Source organism: Fonsecaea nubica (assembly GCF_001646965.1).
Source record: "Fonsecaea nubica strain CBS 269.64 chromosome Unknown Scaff49, whole genome shotgun sequence".
In the NCBI taxonomy this organism is placed as follows: Eukaryota; Fungi; Ascomycota; class Eurotiomycetes; order Chaetothyriales; family Herpotrichiellaceae; genus Fonsecaea; species Fonsecaea nubica.
The window spans coordinates 139134-166507 of record NW_019173722.1 but is presented as its reverse complement, the minus strand read 5'-3'; the positions used below and the strand labels follow the sequence as shown (position 1 = coordinate 166507).

At 52.5% G+C, this 27374-nt stretch overlaps 10 protein-coding genes across 10 annotated transcripts; 4 read left to right on the top strand and 6 right to left on the bottom strand.

Annotated features, from left to right (window-relative positions):
• Positions 1–253: 253 nt before the first annotated feature.
• AYO20_07223 (hypothetical protein) lies at positions 254–3173 on the bottom strand (the record flags this gene model as incomplete). The annotated part of the gene is made up of 8 exons (XM_022645510.1): positions 254–637; positions 739–981; positions 1055–1068; positions 1184–1453; positions 1503–1583; positions 1891–2219; positions 2272–2470; positions 2621–3173. 8 exons carry the CDS (start codon positions 3171–3173, stop codon positions 254–256), a joined length of 2073 nt encoding a protein of 690 aa, XP_022498549.1.
• A 901-nt stretch (positions 3174–4074) lies between these two features.
• AYO20_07222 (hypothetical protein) lies at positions 4075–7539 on the top strand (the record flags this gene model as incomplete). Its single annotated transcript, XM_022645509.1, has 4 exons — positions 4075–5259; positions 5318–5796; positions 6389–6969; positions 7097–7539. 4 exons carry the CDS (start codon positions 4075–4077, stop codon positions 7537–7539), a joined length of 2688 nt encoding a protein of 895 aa, XP_022498548.1.
• Positions 7540–9147: 1608 nt separating this feature from the next.
• AYO20_07221 (hypothetical protein) lies at positions 9148–9963 on the top strand (the record flags this gene model as incomplete). Its single annotated transcript, XM_022645508.1, has 1 exon — positions 9148–9963. One exon carries the CDS (start codon positions 9148–9150, stop codon positions 9961–9963), a length of 816 nt encoding a protein of 271 aa, XP_022498547.1.
• A 1231-nt stretch (positions 9964–11194) lies between these two features.
• AYO20_07220 (hypothetical protein) lies at positions 11195–12238 on the bottom strand (the record flags this gene model as incomplete). Its single annotated transcript, XM_022645507.1, has 1 exon — positions 11195–12238. One exon carries the CDS (start codon positions 12236–12238, stop codon positions 11195–11197), a length of 1044 nt encoding a protein of 347 aa, XP_022498546.1.
• Positions 12239–13341: 1103 nt separating this feature from the next.
• On the bottom strand, positions 13342–15322 carry AYO20_07219 (hypothetical protein; the record flags this gene model as incomplete). The annotated part of the gene is made up of 2 exons (XM_022645506.1): positions 13342–15182; positions 15235–15322. 2 exons carry the CDS (start codon positions 15320–15322, stop codon positions 13342–13344), a joined length of 1929 nt encoding a protein of 642 aa, XP_022498545.1.
• A 789-nt stretch (positions 15323–16111) lies between these two features.
• AYO20_07218 (hypothetical protein) lies at positions 16112–18039 on the bottom strand (the record flags this gene model as incomplete). Its single annotated transcript, XM_022645505.1, has 3 exons — positions 16112–17018; positions 17073–17534; positions 17588–18039. The coding sequence occupies 3 exons, from the start codon at positions 18037–18039 to the stop codon at positions 16112–16114; spliced, it is 1821 nt and encodes a 606-aa protein (XP_022498544.1).
• Positions 18040–20045: 2006 nt separating this feature from the next.
• AYO20_07217 (hypothetical protein) lies at positions 20046–21521 on the bottom strand (the record flags this gene model as incomplete). Its single annotated transcript, XM_022645504.1, has 1 exon — positions 20046–21521. One exon carries the CDS (start codon positions 21519–21521, stop codon positions 20046–20048), a length of 1476 nt encoding a protein of 491 aa, XP_022498543.1.
• Positions 21522–22497: 976 nt separating this feature from the next.
• AYO20_07216 (hypothetical protein) lies at positions 22498–23991 on the top strand (the record flags this gene model as incomplete). Its single annotated transcript, XM_022645503.1, has 5 exons — positions 22498–22721; positions 22771–22873; positions 22931–23139; positions 23200–23500; positions 23548–23991. 5 exons carry the CDS (start codon positions 22498–22500, stop codon positions 23989–23991), a joined length of 1281 nt encoding a protein of 426 aa, XP_022498542.1.
• A 38-nt stretch (positions 23992–24029) lies between these two features.
• On the bottom strand, positions 24030–24897 carry AYO20_07215 (hypothetical protein; the record flags this gene model as incomplete). Its single annotated transcript, XM_022645502.1, has 3 exons — positions 24030–24199; positions 24258–24489; positions 24544–24897. The coding sequence occupies 3 exons, from the start codon at positions 24895–24897 to the stop codon at positions 24030–24032; spliced, it is 756 nt and encodes a 251-aa protein (XP_022498541.1).
• A 645-nt stretch (positions 24898–25542) lies between these two features.
• AYO20_07214 (hypothetical protein) lies at positions 25543–27263 on the top strand (the record flags this gene model as incomplete). Its single annotated transcript, XM_022645501.1, has 2 exons — positions 25543–27013; positions 27067–27263. 2 exons carry the CDS (start codon positions 25543–25545, stop codon positions 27261–27263), a joined length of 1668 nt encoding a protein of 555 aa, XP_022498540.1.
• Between the last annotated feature and the right edge of the window lie 111 nt (positions 27264–27374).

Genomic DNA, 27374 nt, shown 5'->3' with positions numbered 1-27374 from the left:
CAGCAAATGAGCGTATCGTCAGCAAGACACCTATATAAGACTATTGAGTTCAGCATGGTTCATATCCCAAGTCAACTGGTATATTCGAAGTCAGCATAAGGGGACTTGACAATGAACGGACAATCTTCCAGTATGCTGTGTGTCTCAATAGCTCTTATCATTTTTCTCTTTCCCTCTATCTCTCTCAAAAACTGCACCCTCCTTCTTCTAGTAAAGATTAGATGGTTCATCTCATCACCCTGGGATATCCAATCTACCCCACCATACTCAACTTCTGGTCATACTGCCTCGCCTTGTCCCTGATGTCCGCGACCGCGGCGGCAAAATCAATCCGGTCCGCCGACTTGCCATCGCCCATGTACTCGGCCGCGGCGTTGGCGTAGGGCAGGCCCTCGCGCAGAATGACGTCGGTCCCGCTACACTCGGCGACCTGGCCGGATAGGGAGGCGTCATTGATGAAGAGGTTGACGGCCTCGATGATCGTCGAGGTCGGCGTCTGCATGTCCTCGGGGATGGCGGCCAGGAGGGCCGTGTTGGCCAGTGGCGTGGGGACTAGGCCCGGGCAGATGCAGTTGACTGTGATGGGGTCGCCGAGGGTTTTTATACGCAGGCCGAGAGAGCGGACGAATCCGACAATCTGGTCTCATGTAGCGGTCTGTCAGTCATATTTGAGCCTTCACTAGCTGAGCCAGACGAGCAGGGTGGGAAGATAGCAAGGTGCTAGGCACAAAGACGTACCCCCGTTTTGGCACAGCCGTACAGCGGCGCCAGCGGTGTCGGATAGATGCCACCCTGGCTCGACGTGATGACGAGCCTGCCGCTGCGGTCTGGGTTCTTGCGAAAGAAGTGCAGAGCGAGATACGACGACCAGATGACGCCGTACAGGCACACGTCGACGGTCAAGACGTCCGGCTTGGGGGGAGCGCCGGTTGAAGCGTCCTCTGGAGCTGGGGCGCTAAAGTCGGCGCGATCCAGAATACCCTGTGTACTGCAGTTAATACCACTCTCTCCCATATGGGACCGCCCTAGACGGAATGGGATTGAAGTCTCATACCGCGTTTGCAAAAACTGTCAATCACGATCAACTCAGTTATCGAGTATCACATCGAGACCAGCGAAAACCTTCCCAACAAAAAGAAAACGGGCCCTGGTCAGAGCAAGAGAATAGTATAGGACATCATACCTAGATCAATCCGCCCCCATCTCTTCCATGCCTGTGCAAACGCGCTCGCTTGCTGCCCATAATCGACGACGTTTGCGCGGGTAAAGTGGACTTTCTGGCCCAGCTGGGCCTCGGCGTCATGGCCCATTTTGACGTCGAGGTCGACAATCTCGACGTTCCAGCCTTGACTGACCAAGTCTTGCACAACGCTCAATCCCATCCCCGAAGCTGGTCGCGTGGCCGAGTTTCTCGCCCGTGTTATCAAAGAGTACCACCGAGCATGCGTGCATGCTGCATGTAGGTATCAGGGGGAGTAGGAGAAAGGTACAGAGAAACTCACCTCCACCTGTGACGAGGGCGCATCTTGGAGACGACGTTGACATTCTGGCTTGAAGCGGCGTGGTTGTGGTTGTGGTTGTTGCTGTAGTTGCATTGTTTGTTTGGACTGCAAATTCTCGAACCACCGCAGCTTTTGTTTGGATTCTTTTGTCTCTCTGTAACTTTTCACAATTCCATCTCCATGCACAAATGACAGATCTGACTTTGGACCAATGACGGGTACTCTCAGATATGGATCGGCAAAAAAGAGGGCAGGGGGAGAAAAGACCACGGGGGCCATGACGCTCTGCGCAAGTACAACTGACTAGGCTATATCGGTTCGGGATCTCAGTGTGCCACATTAAGTACTCGGTAAGTGGCTTTGATTCCCTGCATATTAGCATACATACCCATCCCGTGCGGAGAAGAAATGCGACAAGTGACCACATCATGGTCGGCGCTATCAGACTCCAGTTTAAGGAGGATTTTGTCCAGGGAAGGTGGGGGCATCGCCATCACCATCGCCTTGACATGGTACGAGACATGGACGATGATCGGGGCAAAGAAACCGAAACTCTTGTCTCGGGCTTCGTCTGGTGGATGGTCATCAGTGAAGACACAGATTTCGTTCCGTTCCATGATAACTGAATTGGTGTTATACCCGACAGAGCCAATGCTTTTCACCAAGTGCAGCGTGCCGGAATCTTGCCATTCTAATAGTCTCCTGTTCATCACAGCCCTTGAGGACATGCAGTCCATGTACGTATCCCCAAGCTACATCGCCCACCTACGCCGTAAGCCCACCGTCGACGCTCATGGTCGCGCCCGTGATGAACGAGGCCGCGTCCGATAACAAAAACACATACATTTCCGCCAGCTCTTCCGGCTGGCCTATTCGCCTCATGGGGGTTTTCTCCTTGACGAACGCGAGGATGGTCGCTGGGACCTCGTCGCCTGCGTCCGCGGACTGTAGCAGAGTTTGCTGCATGCCTGTCTTTACGATTCCTGTCCCCTCCCCGAAAAGCCAGAGGGCAAGAAGCGTCAGCAAAGTGATTCAACGAAGCGTCCCTGAGTGAACCCATAGAACATGAAACATGGAATACGGCACGCGGAGGGAGTGAAGCGGGAAGAGCATCTTACCGGGCGCGACTGTATTCACGCGAATGCCCTGTTCGGCCCATTCAATCGCCCACGTCCTGGTGAAGCTGGCAACGGCGGCTTTAGAGGCATTGTACGCTGCAGTGAACGCGCCCGGCCTGATTGCGTTGGCACTGGTGGTACTGACGATGGAGCCCTTGGAGCCCTGCTTTCGAAACTGGTAGTAGGCCTCGGTGGCGCAGTTCCACACCCCGACGACATTGATCGCCAGCGTCCGCTGCAGAACCTCGTCGTCGTACGTGTTGGATTGGTGGGCGATGCCGGCATTCGGGACCATGCCGTCAAGACGGCCAAACCGCGCTACCGTGTCCTTGACCCATTTGTGGACGGCGTCTCTCGAAGACACGTCTACCACTGTATAGCTATACTCGGAACCAGATGTCGCTGCCGCGCTGAGACTGCTGGGAGCGTCTTTGGCCAGATCGGCGATGGCGACATTCGCGCCCACTTTGAGCAGTTTCTCTGCAACAGCGAGGCCAATACCCGACGCGCCGCCCGTCACGGCAATTACCTTGGCTTTCAATGATCCGTCCATGAAGTATGTGTGCTAGTGGTGGTTGGTATTCGGCTTATGATTGTCTAAAAGAGTATGTTGGGGACTGTCACTATTCAGAATCGTGTGCGCCGGGGGAGAGTACCACAGTTTCATTGGGCGACAGACAGTATTTATTCCCTTGCTTGAGCTGATTTGCTGGTCGATGGATAATGCCAGCCGTAACTTGGGAACATGGCCAGTCCGTGGATTACCGTTGGATTTTGTGCACCACACCAAGCTTATCTTTGTCCCGGCAGTGGAGACATGGGAGAATAGAAAGCCTAGAGTGCGCACCCGAAATTTGTGATTGACTCGACTTCCAAGAAACAACGGGAAGCATACCTGAGTGTCTGTCCAATGGGGTCCCGAACCCGTTTAGTTCAGGACTTTCCCCAAAGAGATCGGAATGACGAAAACTTAACTGCAAGTGGAATTTCTGTGGGTCCTTTTCCAACCCGTGGGGGGCCAATGAATACTCGGTACATGACCCAGTCGGCTTCGTTGAATTGAATGGATTTCCCCACAATGTTCCCCGGACCCCGGCTGCTAGGAGATGGCCACTGTCTGGTACGCAACATGTTGTCCCTCCCCGAGCCTTTCGAGCATAATTTCTTGTTCCATCCACCGCAGAGGGAGTTGACCTCTCTCTTGCCGAGTTTGCAACAAAGTTGGGTTGCCTGCTCCACCAGAGCCTTTGAAGCTGGGTATGCTTGGATAAGATTATAGGTTCACTGGGGTGAGTATCCCGGATCTGCGCCTTTTCTGGGAGAAGGGTTTTATCGGCCAACCTCAGGAGGGCTAAAAAGCCCTTAAGAATCTCACGGCTCCCTTGCAAGGTTGATCCCCTTGTGTCCTCCACTGTATACTTGGTACTTGTTGTCCCATCACTTTATTGCCCAAGATGGCCTTCTCAACAGCAGCGGCCGGGACCTGGCTTTCGGCCATCGGAATAGTCTTGATCAGCTTGGTGCTGATTCGAATCCTGAAGCTGATCGTCCACTACATCGAGGCCAGGAAGCTCGGCGTCTCCCTGATTGTGACGCCCGTCTCGTGGCAAGATCCGCTGTGGCTCATCTTCTGGCGGCGCTTCGCCTGGATCAGGAACCTCCCGTTCGGCGGATGGTTGGACTTCAGCTACATCAGTTGGTCCGTGAGCGCGTACTACCACCCTCACCAGAAGCTAGGCGATGCCTTTGCCGTGGTCAGGTCGGGCCGTAATGAGCTGTACGTGAACGACCCAACCGCGGTGCAAGAGATCATGTCGCGGTGGAAGATCTGGATCAAGCCGCCGGAGCAATACGACATTTTCAATCTCTTCGGGCCCAACGTGGTCAGCATCAACGGCGAGGACTGGCAGCGCCATCGCAAGATTGCGGCCGCCGTTTTCAAGGAATCCAACCACCGGCTCGTGTGGACCGAGGCGATGCGACAGTCCGGACAGATGTGCGAAGAGATGAAGCGCAGACAGGACACCACCAACGGCGAGCTGACTCTCAAAAACGTTGAGACTGATGTCGCCCTCGCGGCCCTCCATGTGCTGTCTGCGGTGGGCCTCGGCCAAAGCTACGACTTCGCCGGTGGCTTGAAGCACATTGTGCAGGACCAGCACCGGGTCTCGTACGCCGAGTCTCTGTCGTTCATCTTCCGCAACATCTTCCTCGTCTGGATCTTTCGACACGTCAAACTGCCCAGCTTCTTACTGCCCCAGAGCATCCAAAACGTCCATTTGAACCTCCACGAGTTCAGAGAGTACATTCGTGAGTCGATTGCCCGGTTCAACGCGCAGTCCGACGCCAAAGCCGACATTGTCAGCTCGCTCGTGCGCGCCAACGAAGCCGCCAAGCGAGAAAAAGTTGCCGGCCAGAAAGGGTTCTTCCTCAGTGACGAGGAGCTGTACGGCAATTTCTTCGTGTTGAACTTGGGAGGGTACGAGACCACCGCCGGTGCCCTGACATTCACCATTCCGTCTTTGGCACGGTACCAGGACGTGCAGGAATGGCTCAGGGAGGAAGTGGAAAGCGTCGTCGCAAAGACGGACAACTATGACGAAGCATTTCCTTTGCTTGTCAGGTGCTTGGCCACCATGGTGAGTAAACCCAGCCCTTTCCGAGTGTGTAATGAGTGATTTTGACTTGGGTTACTAGTACGAGACGTTGCGAATTCATGGACCCTTGCCCGACGATGCCCGATATTCCCTCGACACTCAAGTCCTGCAGGTCGGCGACAAAAAGATTGTCGTCCCGCCAAAGACATATGTGACCCCGAACATCTACGCCGTCCACACGGACCCACGGTACTGGGGACCCGATAGTATGGAGTGGAAGCCGTCGCGATGGATCACAAGGAACGCCGAGGGGAAAGAAGTGCTCGCCGACCCTCCCCAAGGAGCCCTGTTCGCGCCCTGGCTGGCCGGCCCTCGCATGTGCCCAGGCAAAAAGTTCAGCCAAGTTGAATTCGTTGCTGTGCTGGTTGGACTGTTGCGAAAGTACCGGGTAGGACTCAAGGTGCGTCCGGGCCAGACCAAGGAAGAAGCGCAGGACAACTTGTTGAGGGCGATCTACGACAAGGACATTGTGACGACTCCCGTTTTCAAGCGGCCGTACGACGCTAGCATTGTAATTGAGTATAGATAGTTGCTCTGGCGAGATATCGGTTTTTATGCTCCCGGGGGTCAACGAATAGTACATGAATATTCAGCTTGCAGGTGTCATGTGGGCCACGGACAAGGACCAATGACCGGACCCAAAACGCCCCAGGGAGTGGGGCGCAGCACTTATACAACGGAGCTTTTTTCAATGTCAACAAGTATTTCGAATAAATGTTTTTGATATATCGACGTCCTGAAGCTGTCATATACTTGTTTATCACCGGGTGCTGTCCCCGAGTTCGTCTGTGGTGTCTTCAAGCTATCTATCGCACGTAGATAATAGCAGTAATGGCCTCAGTGCCACCTGTCCCTCCCACAGACCTACCAAAAAACGAAAGTGAGTGGCGCTTTCACGACACCGGGTACCCAAGTGAATGGGTCGAGATGTATCGACCTGGTGGGTTTCATCCAATTAACCTGGGCGACACCTTCAAAAATGGACAGTACCGAGTCATCCGGAAACTAGGCTATGGTTCATTTTCAACTGTGTGGCTGGCAAGAGATACAGTTTTGGTGACAATCATTTGGGCTAAGAAGATGAAGACCTCATCTCTAAAATCACTTCTAGAAACTCACGCTATGTGGCTCTTAAGGTCATGGATGCCAAGTCATCGCACAACGCCGCCACTGAGCTCTCAATCCTAGACAGAATCAGCGAATGCCGCTCGAAAGATCCGCTGGCCCAGTACACCCTAACAAATCTGGATACATTCCATCACGCGGGACCCAATGGCACGCATATATGCCTAGTTTCAGAGCCCATGGGCCCGTCTGTCGCATCTTTGGCCGAAGAACTCACCCCTCTGGAAGAGTGGAAAGTGAACATCAGCTACCCAACGCCCATGGCCAAGCGGATTCTGCGACATGTGCTGCGAGGGCTCAAGGTTTTGCACGCTAATGGCATTGTCCATGCTGATTTGCAGCCGGGGAATCTCCTCGTTGCCATTTCAAATATTGATCAATTGAGCGAAGAGGTTTTACAACAAGTTGTGTCGGGCCACGGAAGGAACCCAGCACCTGAGGCCGTACAACGAATTGATGGGTTAGAGGATGAATGGGCTCCTCGATACCTATTTCTGAGCCAGTCGCTTGTCCAATACGCCAGAAGTGGGCCAGAACTGCAAGTTAAGATTTCAGATTTTGGCGCGGGTAAGAACTTCCCTTTTTGATCATCTGGTATTTATTGATCGAAGCTAAATTTTTCTTGGGGTTCAAGCGTTCTCGTCTCGAGAACCTCCTAGGACAAGGGTCACAGCCCTTGCTCTTAGATCTCCAGAACTGATTCTGGGTGGAAAGATCGGTTCAAGTATCGACATCTGGAGTTTTGGCTGTCTCATCTTTGAACTACTGACCGGAGTTTCGCTATTTTCTGTTGTGGTGTATTTCGAAGACCACCGAGAGACCACCGACGATGAGCATATACTCCAGATGCACGACATCCTAGAGCCGCTTCCGGATGTCTGGCTTCAAAAAACGTGGACGCGAGCGGGAAAATATTTCGGCCCGGGGCGGAAAAGGCTGGGTCCAATTCCCGATGGTCAAGACGAGCCGTATGTCGACGACCCTTTGGAGTTGCGATTCAAGGAGTATAAGCCAAAGGATATCGACGAGGAGGAGGCAGGTGTGATCACGTCGCTCATTCGAAGTATTCTGAGGTATGAGCCATCACAGAGACCGACGGCCGAGGAACTCTTGAAGCATTCTTGGTTTCATGAATGATGCTTGTCTTCTTCCAACTCCAGACTCGATTGGTTTCTCTCTGATAGAAAGAAAGAGGAAGGAAGCCAGACCACCCTCACTGTCGCCAAAGTCGACTGCATCAAGAATGACTGGTCGATAGAAAATGCCTCCTCGTTTCCAGACTCGACTTCCATGGTCGTTTTGTTTCAAGCACTGTAACTGTATTCTCTGCATGAAAAGCGTAGAAAGGCTCGTCGTCGTCACGCAAGACGTACCGAGTCCAGGGAAGCCAGTAGATGTCTTGATGTGGTCATCAAGTCGCAGTGTGCGTGCCGCGCAGGGAACTGTAGCCAAGGCAGTGAAAGTGAATGCTGGCGAAGTTCTCCCAAACCCCCCTCTTGGCTGGATACTCACGGTATTTACATGCCACACACAGAGACACAGGATCCGTGATATTCACCACCACAAGTGGGTCCAAAGTCCAACAACCCAAATTAAATACATATTAATTGGACTCACACAATTCCAGTAAACATTTGAAGAGGCATTATTGCCTATCTTCCACACACATTCTCTCTCTCCCTCCCTGGCCTCGACCTCGTCCATGTCGTATGCGCACTTTCACCTCCGCTTCTCCCCTTTCTTCTCTGCCCCTTCTACCCTCTCTCCTGCCCCCCCTGTGCCCTCGCCTCTTCTGCCCTCTTCTGCCCTCTCTTACATACAACAAAGCTCTGAGTCTCTATAGGCTGTGGGTACGCCGGTAACAATAGGCCCTTGGCCGTTACTTCATTCTCATACGTGCTCGCAGCCTTTACTTGTTGTATAGGACCTAGTGGTTTGGTCATTCTTTTTTGGAAGTTTTAAGCCCGTCCTCCCTCTTGGCAGAGTATATCTTGTAGATTTTGAATGGTGATCCAGTTCGAGACTGGGATAGTTCGCCTTGATTTTTTGCTCCGATTGAATTCGGTGTGCGGTCTGCATGCGGTAGGTGTGCCTGAGAATTCACTGTCGTTAGCAACACCTTGGCGAATATAGGGACAACGAAATGTGTAAATGTTTTCACCACACACGCGAACCCACACTCAGACAGCACCTCAACCAATTTTCTCTCATACCGTTTCATTCATCAGATTTCATCAACCGTCATTCTGAACCTTCTCCTTTACCCTCGCCACTTTCATCAGTTCTTCAAAGCTCAGTGAGAGTTCAACGTCTCCGTTCAAGCGCAGTGCGCGACTCAGGTTTCCTGGTTCTTGCATGCTCAAATCGGACTTTCATGCCTGATCCAGCCTGCGATTCAGCTCTTGATCATCAACTTCTAGCAGCGTTGAATTCTAGCCTGCGATTCAGCTTTCGATCATCAGAAACTCTGGTTAGCATTAAATTCCAACCTGCGATTCAACTCTCGATCCTCCAAAACTCCAGCCAGCGTTGAGTTGCAGTTTGCGATTCAGCTTTCGAAAACTTCAGCTGGAATTCCGGCCTTGAGTTCACTCAACCTCATCATCGCACCTCGCCCTCAGTCAAGACTCAACCTCATCTTCACATCTTCACATCTCAACCCAAGTCAAAATGTCCGGAACAACTTTTGACCTACCTATTGTGGGACAACGCAATGCAAAAGCCATACACACACAAGATGTCGAGATGTCTAATACTCCAGCAACTCCGATGAATAAATCAGCCGTGGAAATGACGAAGTTAGAGGTCAGACTTGTCCGGAACATGGACCTTGTTACAGACCCCGTCTTCCTTCCGGCTTCCAAATGCAGGTCGATGAAAAATCTCCTTGAAACATATGGCCTGAAACTGAAGAGGGTGAATTACCGCGCTTGGAACATGCTCCATGGGACATACATGGAAGCTACATTGCCAACGGTATTCCTTGGAAAGACAGTTGGGAAGGGTTCAAATTTGTGGGTGGCAGCACAGTGGAATCAACCAGGGACTTACTCTGGGTGGTTCAATCGCAATATTGAATCTGGACAAAACAGTGGCGCTAGTGTCAAGGTGGAAATCCATGTCACCATTGATTACGTGGCCGCTGGTCTCGCTGAGCACCTCGGGCGGATTGACGACCCGACCGAGGAGGAGCTTGAGAAGGAGCGCCTGGAGGAGGCGGAAAAGGAGAGAATCCCGGCCACCAAACGGCCATATAAGAGGGTGGAGTACCTCTTCGAGGAGTGGGACCTCGTCGAGAAGGAGCAGGAGGAACGTGGCATGTGGTTGCCAGCGATGACCCCCGGGGCCCGAAGGGAGCGATATGCCCCTAAGGGGAAGGAGTTCGATCCGGGGTCTCACCCCTGGTTCAAGGGGGAGACGGACACCGAAGCCAACTACTTCGAGGTCCAAGATGGGGATGACGACGACGAGGATGACGAGGAGGAGGTGGTGGTGGTGGAGGAGGAGGAAGAGGCGGACGAGGACGAGGATGAGGGAGACGCCATGGACATCGATGGCTGAGGTTGGAATAAGTTTGGTGAGGCCAAGAGGCCAAGAGCCTAGGGCGGGATGACGTCTGTGTGGAGTATGTGCCCTTGTTTTACTGAGAAATAGTAAAACGCCAGAGTCAACAGGACTCAACAGCAACGGTGCTTCCTACTGCCTATCCGCTCCTCGTTGTGACATACAAACTGCGTCTCGATAGCGACGTTCCACTCTGCGTGCCCAATACCCCGTTACTGGAACAGGCGCCGTCAACAATGAGGCCGCTCGCTGTGCCATCACAACAACAACATACATTGCACTAAGTCTGACACGCCGTGGACATCGCCTTGCGAACCTGTGACGGCGACCGGTTAACTTGTGAATGACGTCCCCAGACCGACTGGGCACTGATCCGCCGTCCTATCCATCGCTTTCTGCACGTGTGGACCTGGAGAGCCTTGTGTGTTGGACGTGCGCAAAGACCATCTGGGCCTTGAAGCAAGGCGGTAGCATGAAGAGGAGGTATCACCCGGAGTGAGCGCCATTGTTAAGAAAATCAAGAGAGGGAAAAGACAGACTATGTGGTATACAACACCTCTGCAGTGCGCAGGAGATGTAAGAGCAGGTCAAAGGGCGACTGGTACAGCTCGGAAGGAATGGGTCAGCTCGCCTGAATGACTGCGACCACAGATGCAGTGTCGACTGCGCGTTTCAAGTTTGAGCCTTTTGGGCCCGATGCTTGCAAAGAGATGATTGAATCGCCTGAACTACATGCAAAAGACCTAAGCAATTGGGAGGCTTCGCAAGAGAGTTTCGGAGCAGGGCAACAGGTTCGCCCGCTACCAGAGCCTCTTTTGACTCAATTCCCTCGAGAAGAGGACAGTCCTATTCCCCACGGACGGGCCCTCTCAAGGAATGCACAGTCTTCAGCCTAGTGGCGGTCGTTGATTTGCAACCTTTTCTGACCGAGACTTAGTAACAACGGAACCCCCAAACACCATGCTCAATGAAGCAATCGCTGCTGTGTTTGTACAAGTCTAGCTTAGACATTCTCCTTCGTAGGGGAGAGGGACGAAGAACAAGAAAGTGATCGTCAAGGAGACACCCCTGCCATAGCACCAGCTCCAACAGCTCCCAGGTTTTGCAGAGAATCACACGCCAGTCCCTAGCAGTAACTTCGCTGGACTCAGGCAAAGATCTCGCATTGGTTGACATATCTGCTTTTGAACGTGTTTGGAGGGTGTTCGAAACAATCCACCTGTCTTCCTCACTTCGCCTGCGGTGGAGGGTTGAAGGCCATAGTTGTAGGAGGTACATATCCTTCTCTCCTCGCCCCAGACCCTGTTGGTTTCCTCACCTGCTCTTCTCGAAATTTGACCTCCTTCTCATCCTGAGCGACCACACAGCAACAGCAGCAAATGCCCTTGACACAGTCCCCAGCAACGTTCCCGGCCTCGTTGCTCATGGTGTAGGTCTTCCGCACCCGCGTATGCTGGATTGCAGCCAGTATCCCATTCACGCCACAGAGAAGACCGAAAGCAATGCAAGACCCGTTGAGCGCCGTGTACCCCAGCATATTTGTCGGATCTTTCCTTTCGTCTCTCAATCCCAGCCGATATTGGGTCTTTCCATATACAATGCACGGGCAGAACAGCCCGGTTAGGCAGGTTGAAGGTTCGGCACAAGAGCAAAAACTATGCTGCCACGAGCCGCCTTTTATGGACTGTGGACTCGGAGTAAATACGTGGGCTGAGAAGTGAGCGGAATCGGCCGCAGGAGGAACGATGGCCATGTTGGTGCTGGCACGATTGGGTTTACGATTCGTCGGTGTCAAAGGATTCGTATCTGGCGCAATAGGCCCCGTGGGTTCGTTTTCGGGAATGGTCGATTTTTTCGCAGGTTCGGGAGGTTGTGGTAGAGAGGGTTTGGAATATTGTAAAGTCTGCGTTTGGGGTGGTTGATGTAGAGGTACGTGGGCAGGATACGGTTGTGAGGTGTAAGCGCCAGGTTGCTGAACGGCCTGCATGTATTGCTGTTGTGCAACCGCCGGATTGTGCAGATGATGCGGAACCACATCGTCTCTATAGACCTGTGGTTCCATACTCGGCATCGGAATCTGTCCTTGCGGCGGTTCTTGTTGTGCAACAGCCTGTGAAGGCGGTTGTGTTGAAATGATTGTCTGTCTTTTTGCTCCCACACGATTCTCCTCGTCTGCGGACGTGGTCATCCACGAAAACCGATTGTCGGCCGGTTGCTGAGGTGGCTGCAGAGAAGTGGGAGGACGGACTCGAGGATACTCGTAGGTTTTCATCTCGACGGGAGGTCGGGCAGCCCGCTGCCCGTGTTGCAGCACACCACCGTTGGGCTCGTTTGAAAGCGTACCGCAGTCAGCAATGACGTGGGAGGGGCGGCCTTACTGTTGTTCTGTTTAAGCAATCGACCGCTCTATCGTAGATTATACATGGAAACGCAGAAAGCTAAGGACGACGAGGATGAGGATAGAGATAAAGGGAGAGGACGGTCGGTCACCTTGAAGGATCTTAGCATTGCCTCACTCGGCGCCGGCGAGGGCGAGCCTGGGATGCAGGAGCCGCGTGCCATTTCGTTGCCATTGATCATCACTCAGTTGCTTGGGTCGATTGTCGTCGACGATTGGACTGCGAGGAGCGAGGCTTGACACTCGGCAAAACCTGGGCGCTTATGGGAAACACCAAAATTAGGAGGGGTGGACAACCTCGACAACCTCCGAGTGGTCTCCAGCGCGAATCGCGGTAATGCTTGGGGACTCTGGATGAAACAAGCGACACGAAAGCTCGTTGCCGCCAGCCAGAAGCTGCGTTGAAGCGCCGAAGAGCTGGTCGGGTGATGGAAACAAACTTTCACAGCAAGTTTTGTTGCCCGTCGCCTTGTCACTCTCCTGACGTTCTGCACTACGGCCACTTGGTGACTTGGAGCCGCCAACTGCCTTGACTTTCTCATCGCCCCAACAGTCCCATCTTCTCCTCTACGTGACAAGTTGTGACACACTCCACTGCCCTCCCCTTGCCCTTTGCGTGCGCCTCTACACGTACATACCGTCAGTGTCAGAACACCATCGGGTCCTCGGTTCCTGCGACACCGACACTCCTAAACTCTAATGCCGCAGGCAAGGCTGCATGGCTGCATGAACAAGAGAGGGAAATAAGACGCCTCTTCTGCTTCGCTGCACACCATGTACAGGCTAATGATTTCTGTTCTGGAAGAGTACAAGTCTGCAACCTGCCTGGTTTCTCGTTCGAGGGAACGGCGCCATGTCTGTCGTACCTAGATGGCTATATTGGTACCGTGCTTCTGGAACAAAGAGTCTCAAGCGGCTGGGCGTGGAAGTTACACCATTTTTAGCGCGGGAAACACGGACATGGGATTTTGTAAATTTCAAATATCTAGACCTGGCTGCCACAAATCTGGACTCCCTGGCCGTAAGTTCACGACGGGCAGTTCGGCCATGTGCAGCTTCGCACTGCCGTAGGGGCGCAGTTCGACCGGAAAGGCCCTTCCGGTGCAATTCCGCTGACCAGCCAATGGCGGATTTGGTGCATACCCGTCTTGAAGCTCCCACTCGATCTGGCAGGCTAAGGCCGAGATGCTGACAGGCGGCCGCTCCTCGTGCCAGATCGGATGTGGAAGCCAAGCATCGTATCGATTGGGATATTCATAGAACTTCAGAGTCGTGGCGTCTATGGCCAGATTCCAATAATCTCTTGGGAGGATCGACCAGTCATTTGCCTCGGGAGGGGCCTCCATTCCGGGGTAGTTGGCCGGACGCGAGGCAGTGTAGTCTCCAGCGATTAGCAGCGCATAGAGCAGAGCACCGTGATAGACGGAAACGGTGTCGTTGGCTCTAGATTCGACTCGAAGCTTTGCGCTGAACGAAACCTCGACACGGGTCCTTCCCGCTGATACAACCATCGTATGCAGGCCTGTGGCATTGTTCGGTGCGAGGGGGTGCCGTTTTCCCCGGTCGACCACCACAATGCTTGCATCTAGCATAGCCCAAGAAGGGACCCTGAAGGAAAACCGAAAAGCCTTTGTCGCCTTGATCTCATAGGAAAGGTAGTTGCTGAACGGGTAGTTTGTATCGCACCGAATCTGTACCTCATGCCGCCTCTTCAGCGTGGTGCGGACATGAGCCGGGCCTAGCAGAGCATGGACCAACCCGTCTTCGCCGTCCATCACAAACATGGCTGGAACAAACTTTGAATATCCCTGCATGTTGACAGTGCAGCACGGGTAGTTTGGTTCCGTTCCAAAAGTCTGGCCCAAGGGACCAACATTCCAAAACGGGGAGTCGTCAAGTTGATGACTGACGGGTTGGTTGGTTTGTGCGACGTATTGATGAGCCCACCAGTGGGGCATCAACATGACAGGCAAAGCATTGTAAGCAGCCAACTCTGACTTGTCTGCGAAGTCGCGGTCTCCCATCGCCTGATACAAATAGCTCAAAGAGAAAATCGATTCCACCACGCTGCAAAGCTCAGTACCTCGGGTCGGGCTCAGCCCCGCCTCACGCTCATCCCCAATGATGGCACCAGATGGAGTTCCGTGGTAGCGAAAAGTCCAGTTGACCCCGTTCCTGGTGGTGTTGATAAGGGCGTCATCTTGGACGAGTCGTCTCATCACACCCCCCCATTTCAGCCCTTGACCAGCGTTGACACCGTGGATATAGGGGAACAGGCTCTTGATGACATCTTCCGGGTAAGTATCTAGATCGCCTTTCAAGAAATGATCTTCGTGGAACCAATATGACCAGTCATAAGCCATCTCGTACATTTGAACCATGCAGTAATGGATAGCCTTTTCGTTGCCCATGGGGTATTTCTCGTAAAGCCACTGCAGGGCCAGCACCATGTCTGCCGCACGAGAGCGACCCCATTGTTCGTCGAACAGATCACCCGGTTTCCAGACGTAGCCCTGGTGGTGGTCCTGCAGCATGGAATACATGAGCCGAACGAAGCGGTGCATTGCCGGCAGTATCATGGTCTGGCCCAGCTCGGGCTCTGCGTCCACCAGCTGCATGAAGCCCAAGAAGAGGGGATATCTCGCCCAGAAATTCCGACGCGGCAGGTCCTCCTCCGGGCCCAGCCAGCCGTCTGCGTGTTGGTGCTCAACGACCCAATCCGTGACCTGCAGGACATGGTGTTTCAGCCGCGCATTGTCGGTTGTCCACGCCAATGGAATCAGCGCATTATAGGAGTAGGGCCATGCTTCATTCAACCCTAGCTAGCGATCAGTTGAGCTGAGGATGATGTAGGTTGATTTCGCGCATACATGAATACTCATGGTCGCCTCCGAGCCAAGGAGCATCTTTGACAGGGCGGTAAAACTCGTGCAAATGGCCCGGGAGACCATTGGCCATGAGGTCCATCTGTTGACCTAGCCATCCCACGGGCTTGATAGAACCGAGTGGGAGAGGCTCAAACCTCAACGGCAATACTGAATGGGTTAGCGGAGAAAATCTGCGCAGAGAGGAGAGCTTGTGACTCGTCCTACATGTAGTATTGTAAGTGTCGAATTGTGCGTTGAACCTTCGCGGATCATCTCGTGGGACGGGCACATTCCATGTGGATGACTCGGAGACGACGACATTTGGGTTTCTGGCTTCAACAACCGCTAATTGCGACAGTATCGAGTGTGAGATTACGAAGAGAAGATGTGATAGACATGAATGCAACATCGTTTACCCACAAGCCTGTGCCCGCACAGGCCAAATATTGAAGTTGAAGAGAAAGACCAGAAACAATGGGGAATCCTAGAGGGACATTTTTCTGCGCGCGTGTCTCGACAAGCTGATTGGATCTCCAGCCACATCGACCACCCTCGACTCCGCACAACCCAACCATCAGTCGCTTACCAGCCAACAGCGTTCTCTGACACACAACTACTCGGTAATTCAACGTGCATGATGCAAATGGGGAGCTCCTTTGAATCATCAGCAGCCACATATTGACTTCGCCTAAATAGGGTGACAGGTGATAACGATATCTGGTTTTCTTTTCGTCAAACCCTCATCTACCCAGGATCTTGCAGCCATGACGAAATCACAGCTAGGTTCTCTTCCACAGCGCCATCCCTATACATGATCCTCCCACCTCCCCGCCATGCTGTTGACCACTAACAAGCGCCCGAGAACCGTCGTTTTTCTTGATTAGCCTGTAGGACTCTCACATCTCCAGGCGCTCAAGTTCACAGAGCTCTTGTACGCATCGACCATCGAGGTGAATGCGGCATACAGACCCAGAATCATCGTCACAATACTACCCAAGTAGAAGATCAGGTCGAACAGATTCCACCACAGTTCCTTCTTGAACCCTCTCCACCATCTCTTGACGCCGCTGTCCAGGTGGTGAACGGTGCCAGTGGCTGGGTCAAATGTCTCACCCGGAAGCATGGCATCGCGCTGACACTTGAAGCCCAGCATCAAAAAAGGTGGGAACGTATATGTGAATTGCAAAATGCACCCTGCACCGACGAGGACGATCCACGTGTTGATTTGAGGGACGGATTGAGTGACAACCCAAGCGAGAGTCCAGTAGATGGGAACAAAGAAAACCCAGATCCATTTGCCTGTCTTGGATTCCAGCAGCGGGAAGTTGAGGAGATCACGACCCATATTGTTGTAGAGAACTTTGATGCCAATGTTGCCGTAAAGAACAGCGGCAATGAGACCGGTGATGAGACCGATAATGTTGCATGCCGTTTGCCAACCATAAGGCGAGACACCCTGGTACGAAACATTGTAGGCGTACTGCCCTTGCATGCAATAGGTGTAGATTCCGTAAACCATGTAGCAGGCATAGATGAGCAGATCTGCGCAGAGGAGGCCCTTCCAGAAATCCATAGGGCGACGCATCTCAGCCATAAGCTCCACAAACAGAGTGGCGCCACCAAAGGAGAAGACGGCATTCATCAGACCATTGACGTTGTCGACGATGCCGAGGCCGGGTGGAGCGGCGCCCGAAACTTGAACTGGTGTCGGGTTGTTGATATCAAAGTCAGGGTTTGACGCGGCGTAGAGTTTGTAATTTGGAGGAGAGTGAGCCATGACTCCCATGCTAGGAAACCGTCAGTCACGAACGAACCTCAACAGATGAGAAGATAAAACTCACGTTGCGAAAATGATGAACAAGTTGAGGAACACAGCCCAAGAAGCCAACCAGCCGAACCGCTGTAGGGTTCGAATCTGCCCAATGATACAGCCTGCGATCATACAGACCACCACGCAGACGATGAAGCACAATTGACCCTTGGACAGCTGGCTAATGGACTGGCCGCTGCTGAGGATGATGAGGGCGACATTGAGGAAGAATTGGAACGACTGCAGAAGGTTGCAGGTGTGGCGGAACCAGGGGCCGTACACGCGGAATGCGATGTCGCCATAGCCTTTCATCGGATAGCGGTCGCTGTCCATCTGGAGGTACATGCGCCAAAGCTGGTAGCCACTGTAACCAGCGAGGGCACCAAAGACCGTGAAGAGCGTAACACCGGGGCCAAGACCCATTTGAGAGAAGGCATACCCCGTACTGAAGGGACCGAGAATGTCGGTGGTAATGAGGTAGAAGACGGCACCCCTACACGTGCGGTTAGCAGGGGAAGGGTCCAAGTCAGTCAGGGTTGACAATACCAAGTAGCTGTTCTGGCTGCACGCGAAGCTTGAACCCATTCGTCATCAGATATGGTCATGGGCTCATACTTCCTATTCTCGACGACCGACTTTTCGTTGCCTGAATCCGTCTCGTGCCTCACGATTTGTCCCTCGCCTTGCGCGCTGATGGACAGCCTGGGTTGAGGAACAGACTCGCGACGGTTCTCGACTTGCTTACGAAGAATCTTCTCTTTGATGAAAGTCATCGTAGGTCCAGAGCCTTGGGTGAAGTCGCTTCCGGGACCGTACAAGCGATCTTCTTCTTGGCGAGTGATCTTTGCATAGTGAAGATACTCTTCGAAAGGAATGCTGGGGTCATGGAGCTTTGCTAAGACCCTTGTGGGGAAAGTGGTCGAGTCAAGCCCATGGGGACGCAGACGCTTGTCGTCCACCGCGCCGGGGCCAGAGATAGATCCAACTCCAGATGCCATATCCCTCGCCTTGAAGAAAGAGTTCGCTGCTAGATTGTGACAGTACTACCAAAGGGAGACAGTTGATGGAGGGAAGAGTGGACTGCAGAAAGCGAGGTGCCACTTAGTTTTATAGCAACTGTGCCCAGTGTCCTTCGCTTGGAGACAGAGATATCGGTAGTAAGGTCGTACTATTAGCTCATAGCGCAAACGCTGAACTCGCTCTGCGAGTACCTGAGCAATCTGCTCTGCGAATGATCGGAAGATGGTGTGACGCCACGAAGCCCCATGATCTTCGCGTTGTTCGGCGTCGTTCCACTGATTGACGATAGGGCAAACTCAGGTAATTGGTATATTCTAGAACGACCCCTGGCATGGATCAAGGGCCGAGTGTCCATTCTCATGGCGCCGGAGAGGAGAGACAACGTGAAATCTGAGATTGCAACGTCAACATGCGATCGCTGTTGGCTGCTTTGGATGGGTAGCACTGCCTTAGGAGAGGCAAGGTGGTGAGGCGACTGTGTGCTAACCTCATAAAAGAGTGTCCATTCGATTTAGCGGGACGCAGAGAAGGGTTTGGCTGTCAATCATGAGTTATGAAATCATACGACAACGCAAGACGCCGACGTGGTGGTGGTAGGCGTAACGCAATCAGGCAGGTAAAATTGATGTCGGGCGAAAAGCGCAAAGCCCTGTGGGAGGAAAGGATCCACACCGAAGGAGAACAGGACTGTTCCCAAGAGACGTCGCCAATTCCCAATTCGCGCTAGATTTGGGCGAGACAAGCGAGCGATAGCAGGGGTCTTGTTTGCTGGGGACAAGTTCAGCCGTTATCGATGCCATAATTGGAGTTGTGTCATTCCGTGGAGGCTCAGAATGTTGGCATCTCCGGCAGTGATCTGGTCAACTTGACGGCCATAGTGGCCAGTCTTTTCCATTGGTGATTATCACTGCACAGTCTTCTGCCAAATTTGCCTGCTCTTTGAGATTGTTCGATCATGCCCATTCGGGATGAAGACCCATCATCTTCACCCTCAGTGGTGCCACACCATTGGTTGAAGGTCCCGAACACCCCTTGCTGAAAGCAACTTTGGTGTCTTCAAGGTAGTAGAAGCAATTGCTAAGCTTCGCCTGAAAGCTTGTCCGCGCAATGCCCTGTGCAGCTGGCCCACATGGTCCTGTTACCCATTGCCACTGATCTGCTATCATTGAGTTTCGTGGTCGCGGGGGAAGATTCAAGAGTGGTTAAGCCTGGCAGGGCAGCCGACTGTTCTCTCCACTCTTGGCCACACTCACGGCAGCCAGTTTTGTGTGGCTGATCCCTTCTGCTTCTGCGGTGGTTCTAGTTTCGAGGGGAGACAGAGTTGCACTTTCAGGAAGGTGCCATTGGCTGTTAATTGGCCAGCTGATCTCGCTAAGTGTGGAATTGAGGTCCGTGACTATATTCAGTCCCTCGTACGGTTTGGGGAGTGGGGGAGGCCGTTGTGGTTGGTGCAGGCGCATGTTGAACGAGGTCGGGTTTGAGCGAGTCGACCGAGAACACGACAAGCTGGGACAAAGAGGGTCAGCATTTCGCGTGTTCTTTTGTCTGTGCAGCTAGCGAGCTCGGGATCCGAAGGTGACAATGCTACTGCTTGCACCACCGGGTACCTTGACTACGCCGGTTGGGCGTTTTCGGCAAGACGGCACGGGACCTGGTTTGTATTGGGGACATCAGACGACAATAGTATAGCAGGCTGTGTAAGTAGCAGAAATGTAGCAGACGGTGTTCCGAGCATATACAAGGACAGAATAAACACCCAGACTTTGCCAGGAGTCCAGAATCTTTACGGAGGATTGTAAAGCCCTTGACGTCCATACCATGAGAGAGTTGGGGAAGTTTGGCCAGTTTGGCGAACAAGGGGATGATCCCTTGGCACCAAAATACAAGTAAAATCTACCCCGAGTTTAGGCACGTGCGCCTTACCGAAGGATTGCCAAAATTTATGTCAATTTCCAAAAGCCACATCGAGATCGTACACTCGAAACTAATTTGAGAATATGTTGTCGATTCCAAAGCCAAACTCAACATTCCAATCGTACGGTATCTCGTAGAAATTGTCATCCAGTTTCTCCTGTTCGCCATCGCCCTCCACGGTTGGCCAGCTGTTCCGCCCAGGCGCCTCGTAATCAGGCTCGCTGGCGCGCTCGAAGATGAAAGTCGTGTACTCGTCTTTGATCGGCTGGAGGCGCTGCTGAAACTCCTGTGAGCACCGCGAGACTGCTGGCCAGCGTTCTGCCATGGTCGAGAACAACATGGGAAAGTATTCGAGGAAGTTTTCTATTTCTGTGAATGTGTAAGACTCGAAGATGGCGTCTTTGCAGGTTTCCAAGGTATAAAGAAAGACTATGGCCGAAGAAAAGGTGTGATAGCACGAATGAAAGACATATTTTGTGTGGCCGCCTGCCGAATTAGCTTGATCGTAATAGCCTGACGCAACACAAACAGCTGCTGCGAAAGCCTTGAGTAGATCCGGCCTAGATCGTGTTGGAATTCGTGGACAAGGTCCAAAAAGACAGACCAGAACGTAGTGATAGCCAATCTGAGCATAAAGAATGAGCTCGTCCCACTGCGACTTTTTCGAGTCATCCTGGCTGTCAGCAGCAGCAACATTGACTTCTTCCCGCCACGCCCTGATTTTGTCCTCCATTTCGCAAATCCAGGCTTCAAGTAAAAGTGGATCGTTTGAGAGGGTGGGGCTGCGGTACAGTACGTTCATGATCTCGCTTTCCAATCTTCTATAGGCCCATATGCGGCCGGAAATCATGAAATTCGGTGACTGGTCCGTCATATCGGAAAGAGCTGGTGATACGGCGAGGTCGCCAGGCCCATAAGGCAGAGCGGTGGTGATGATGTCGTTCGGGATTTTCGGGGCCCGTCGAACGCAGGCGGCGACGGCCACTTCCATCTCCCACGCACACCAAAAGACTCGACGTCGTAATTCCCGCTCTTGAGCGTTCAGTACACAATCAGATGGAGGTTCTTGGTGGAGACCCATGTCGATACATGCTTCACTTGCCAACCCGGTCAAGAGGGTCAGATTAGCCACGTCTGGGTTCAGAAACACGTATTGCGTAGCCAGCAGCAACGCCTGCAAACCAGACAAGTCGTTCGACCACATCTTAGGCACGTGTTGGACGGCAGTCTTGAACAAACCAGTTGCCAACGACTGAGCATGTGCCTGTTTGTGCCGTGCAGCTGTACTAAGGGAAATGGCCATGACCAGACTGACAATATAGGTATTGCAGGAAGAAGGTTCGGTAAGCAAAGATCGGTCAGCCACCGTTCGATGATAGACCGCATTGAAAGGTTCCTGGACGTCTGCTGGAAGGTAAATGGGATACTGAGGATTCACCCGGTTCGTATAGGTGTTGAGCAGGAATTCCGCCACTGTAAGGGTAATAGCTGATAATGGGAGGGTTGAGGATGGGCTCTGAATTGGCAAACTACTGTTATCTTGCATTTCGAAGAGCTCCAAACCCCTACGAGCTGTTGGGGGCTGCGTAGGTGTAAAGGTGCATCGGGGCACATGTAGATTTGTCTCTATGCCGATATAAGAGGGAGTGATTGCTTGCAAGACGGCACCAACCACCGTTGAACCTTGATGAAGATGTATCTTTCTTTGCCGTGGGACCATTTGAGAAGAAGTGGGGGTTTTGTTGGTAGATGATGCGGTCGACGGTGGAGTGTTGTCACTTTCGCGCTCAAGAGATGCGATGCAGCCTTCCAGATATCTGGCGATACTCTGCGGTACGGTAGATCCAGAGGAGCTCTCTCGCGTATCGCATGGTAAATTTGCCTCGAGACACTTGGAACACGTCGGCCGGATTGCATCGCACTGGTTATGCTCGTAAATTTAGATTTTCATGTGTTCTAGGGTTTGTCATTACCTTTATTTTCCTTTGGCGGCATCGCGTACATGCTGCCGTGCGCCTTTGGACCCTTCCTGTAGGTCTCATTGCGTCTTCATTGTAGTAGCGAACGACTCCTAGACCAAGGTTACGTTCGTTCAATCATGCGATGGTGTCTTGGAATGCAGAGGCTGCCACGGCAGTCCTTTGGTAAAACCTACAGATAAGACTGGTGGAAATTTAGCGCTAATCAGTACGTGAGGGAGTTACGTCATCTTTTGTGCATATTATATTATAGCGGCAAGGGTTCTGCTGAGCATTTAGTTGGTCAATCTCCAATGTCAACGGGGAAATCTCACGTGACGGACCGCACTAGTCATTTTTAGATGGCCCAAAGCGGCTTGTGTGAATGCTGTCGCTGGCCACCCTCTGTCTTCCCCATCTCTCTACTGTCAAGATAGTCTCTGGTCATAAGGTCAACTCTACCAACATGAGATGTTAAGATACATCAAATCCTGAGCGTTGTTGTCATTGAATCATGTTGACAGTCGGTGATACTCGATCAAGGACCATTATCTTCATCTCGACATGCAGGTTCAACGCGATGAGGACGAGATATCAGACGCCGTAAGATCAGATGATAGTTCCATGGCCGACCTACAAGCAATACTCAAGCTACTCCCGGCATGTCAACGGTGCCGCAAAAACAAAAAGCGATGTGATCTCCAACTGCCAGCATGCCAGAATTGCACAAAAGCGGAAGAAGAATGTTTTTTCCTGGACCTCATCACGAACGAAAGACTGCCACGACAGTATGTGTAGCTTATCCCAGTCTGGATTTGCATGCTGACCATCTCACAGATACGTTGCTTCCCTAGTTGACCATATCAAAGCCCTCAAAGCTAAAAGGGGCCATAAATCGAGCGGCGATGACGATGATACCGTGTCCGCGCACCTCGTGCCGGTACGAGGTATGTCAAGATACCTCGGCAGCCGCGCAGCTCTGGCAATACCTGCCCAGGCTCTCTCTGCCATTTCCCATCACGAACCCAGTCCCGCCTTAGAGCTTCCTGTCAACTTCACGAACGGTTCGTCCGTGAGCTCGGAGATGCACACGTTCTTGATGGAGAGATACTTCCATGTTATCCACAAGGTATATCCGGTTTTTGATTGGCCCTCGGAGTTTTTCATTGTCACATCGCAGACCTATGGCAGCAACCGATTCCTCTTGTACGTTCGCGCAATGGTTTATTCTATTGCATGCCATTGCCTGCCTAAGAATGACCTCAGGCTCGTGCTCCTTTCGGATGAACTATATCGACATGCAGTGGCACATGCTGAGGACGTCATGTCCCAAATCTCGGTAGAGGCTCTCCAGGCCGTTTTATTACTGGCTCTACGCTGTCTCTTCGATCCACGCAAAGGATCTTTGGGTCAAATGATTGCCTTCTCAAAGTCTTTGATGACGGAGTTGGCAAGTCGCGGGGTTCTGGAGAATTCTCCCTTGGAACTACCATTACGATGTATGCTATCCTGTCTCGATAACTTGGTTGGCTCGGCCCTGGATAGACCCTCAGGACGTCCAGAAATGGTGAGTGAAAACTCTATGAAGGCCTCGCAGTTGATTAAATCAAATAGGACATGTCACAAGCATTAGACCTATCGAATCAAACGGCCTTCTTGACCGCGCAATATCACGAGCAATGGAAGTATCGCAACAGCCGCACTACGGAAGTTCAAGACACAGCAGCATTCGATAAACCGGTCGATCAAAACTGGTCTCCAATCACCCAAACTGCGCGCTGCGAAACACGGTTTTTGGTAGATACAACTACAAAAAGTGCACTGGAGCTCCTGCACGAATACTGTCGTCCCAATACCATCTTTACGGTCTTCACTGCGCACTGGACTTACAAGGCATCGCTGTGGCTTTATCAGGAAGGGGGGCCCCAGATTTCCTGGTATCCTCTGGCCTTGAGGACGCTCGAGCGATGTTCGCTCAAATGGCCAGAATCGGGAGCGCTCATGGATTCTTTGGCTCGTATGTCGTCAGCAAGGTCCTATGCTGGAAATATTGATTGAAGTTTTGCTCAGTATTCCATATCAACGGACGAGGGCTATTAATCCATCTTGAACACGGGGTCGTCCCAGAAAGCGATTTTGCCCCTCAACTCAGGTGACGCCTTTATAGCAAGCTTTGCTATCACAGATCCCGGCTGGTGAGGCTCTACCAGTCTAGGGTGTAGGTACGCTTTGTACTCCTCCAACTCGTCGGCAGTCATTCCCGGAACTATTTCGTCAGCCAAAGCTTTCTTTAGACGCTGCATAGCACGTCGGATCGTACTCACATTCTCCGTGGATGAGTTTGTTGACAAGGGGTGTATTTACGATACCAGGATATACCGCGATGGCGGTGATATCAGGCTCTTCCAAAGTCAGCGCCTGGGCAAAAAAGTTGACTGCTGCTTTCGAAGCTCCGTAGGCTCCCCAGGCCTTCCAGCGTAGCTGCTCGCCGGCATCTGACGACGTAAAGATGACTCTCCCTTTGGATTTTCTCAGATGCGGGATTGCCACAGAAAGCTGGTCGAAGGGTTAGCCTCGGAGCACGGATTGTGCGACCTACACTGGACTTACCATGGAGATATGAGCTACAACGTTGACATTGAAGATCTTTGTCACTTCGGTCGATGTCATGTCGCATATTCGCTGGATTGGTGCCATGATCCCAGCGTTGAGGGCAATGGCATCAATCTTTGCCCAAGTCTTGATCGCGAGTTCCACAGCCTGCGAATTGACTTGGTCATTACTCACATCGCCGATCACGTACTGGAACTTGTCCTTTCCCAGCGTTGCCTGTCGTTGCCTCAACGGCTCCTCAGCCAGATCGACCACCACAAGTCTGGCATTCTCTCGCAGGAGCTGGTCAACAATTGCGGCACCGATACCAGCCACTCCACCTGTGACAATAACAACCGGATGTTGCGCCATAACGATGCACTGTACTTCACGTATCTTAGGTTTTAAGATTGAGTATAAACACTCTTTGATCCTTTTGTCTTCTTCCCCGCAAGCAAGACGAGAACTTGACCCCGGCTCGCCGGATTAACAGTGATACTCAGGGACAAGAAACCCGCACTTCGGACCACAAAAACGATGGTCGTTTGCAGACGTGATTGGTTGCCCATGTCTGAGAGACTATGCCGCCCAATCCGTCGCCTACCCCGTCGCTCAGTTCCGTCGCCTACTTCCGTCGCTCATTCCCGTCGCTCATTCCCGTTGCTGCTTCTAAACGCCTGATTCCATGCAAAAATAGTCTCCAGTTACAGAAAATGGCCACAAACCTCCCCAAACTACAATCAGTGGATTCCCCCCAGCTTTTTAGTCGAGAACCGATAGACTCCGGAAGAAGCTCAGTCGAACCGGGGGTTCCCAGAGGCATCGGGGGAGGGTCCCAATTTCGAGCCCTTATCTCGACGTAGTCGCCCATTCGAAATGCCATTTGTGGCGTTATTATTCAGGCTCCGCCCACCTGGCTTCAGACATCGTCGAGGTATATCTTGCTCCTTCTATCACCACTACTGAAACCCAGGCAGAGGCCTTTTACACAATCTCTACCAGGCCTACACTTTCGACATGTCTGACTTGCCAATCCCTGGAACCGTCCATCAGGTTGATCAGGCGGATCACATCCAAGGTGTCCGTCGCAGTCCGAAAAACCACGATATCATTCTCCTGCCTCAGCCATCAGATCATCCTGATGATCCTCTGAATTGGTCCAAGTGGCGCAAGCTCGTCAGCGTCTTGGGCTACAACATCTATACCCTGGGCGTGGTGCTCATGGTCTCGTGCTACACCCCGGCAAATCTACAGATCCAAGAGAAGACTGGCATCCCCGTTGCCGACATCAATACTGGAGTCGGCATCTATTTCCTCTTCATCGGCTATTCGAATCTTATTTGGCAATCGCTTGCCCTCAATTACGGTCGACGACCAGTCCTGTTGTTGTCGTTCCTGCTAGTCATCGTCCAAGCTCTTTGGCAGGCATGGTGCAAGAATACGGCACAATGGTATGCCAACCGCGTTCTCATGGGTATATCCGCCGGTCCAGTCGAGACACTCCTCGAGCTCATCGTGGCCGACTTACATTTCAGCCACGAGAGAGGCTTTTACATGAGCATCTACGTGTGGTTGCTGTTCAACGGGCCCTTTCTTGGCTGCATTCCAGCAGGCTTTGTTGCCGACTCTTTGGGTTGGCAATGGATCGAATACATTGTCTGCATCATCGGCGCCGGTCTGTTCGTTTGGCTGTTCTTCACCTTTGAGGAGACGGCCTTCTACCGGCCCGACGTCATCTCTGCGGAGAATCTAGACAGAGTAACGTCCAAAACTGCCGTCTACGATGCCGAGGCCAATGTTGCAAACCACCCCCCGAAAGGAGAAAAGGGTGGTGCACTTGACGCAACAGGAGCAGACACCATCAAGGCTCCGACGACCAGTGTTGACGCGACGCTTGACATTGTGGGCCAGCCGAAGCCGTACTGGAAACGACTGAGTTTTCTTCCTAGTCATGACGCAAGGAGAAAGAGCACGGTCTGGCGGAACTGTTATCTTTCCATCGCTCTGCTACGATTTCCCGCCGTCATCTACTCTGGTCTGCTGGTTGCATTGTCTCTCTCTTGGTTCAATGTTGTCAACGGGACTCTTCCGAGTATATTAGGTGCAGAGCCCTACAACTTCAGCGCCAACATTGTCGGCGTCTTCTACATTGCCGCTGTCATTGGAGTGGGATTTGGCAGCTACTTCTCCGGGCATTTGAGCGACAGACTGGCTGTTTTTATGGCACGCCGGAACAACGGCGTCTTTGAGCCGGAACATCGTCTGTGGGTGTTCCTCATCGCCCTGATTATACATCCATTCGGGTGCCTCCTGTTTGGCGTTGGCGCGGCTCACAACATCCACTGGGTCGGTCTCGCTTTCGGTCTGGGTATTTTCTGTGCCACTCTGCCCATGGGTTCCTCAGTGGCGTACAATTATGTCATTGACAGCTACAAAGAGGTCGCCGGTGAGGGTATGGTGTCGGTGATCTTGATTCGGAACACTATCGGTAAGTCACCAGGGGAGTCATGATGCGGGTTTCACTGACATGGTCATTATCAGGCTTCGGTTTCGCCTATGCGATTGTTCCCATGATCGACGACTTGGGCCTGCAGGGGGCCTTCATACTGCTCACTTTCCTGGGGCTATTCATCTGGTGCCTCACCTTCGTGATGATCATCTACGGCAGCAGATTTCGCAAGTATACGGCTCGAGCATACTGGAAACTGGTTGAAGAACAAGGTCTACGTGTTCATTGAGACGGGGCCACCCTGGGGGGCCAAGACATGGTGGGCATTTCCGGCTATCCAGTATAGCTAAGTAGCCCCAAGACTGCAAATCTCTCCCGGTGGTGAGTCGAGGAGATTTTT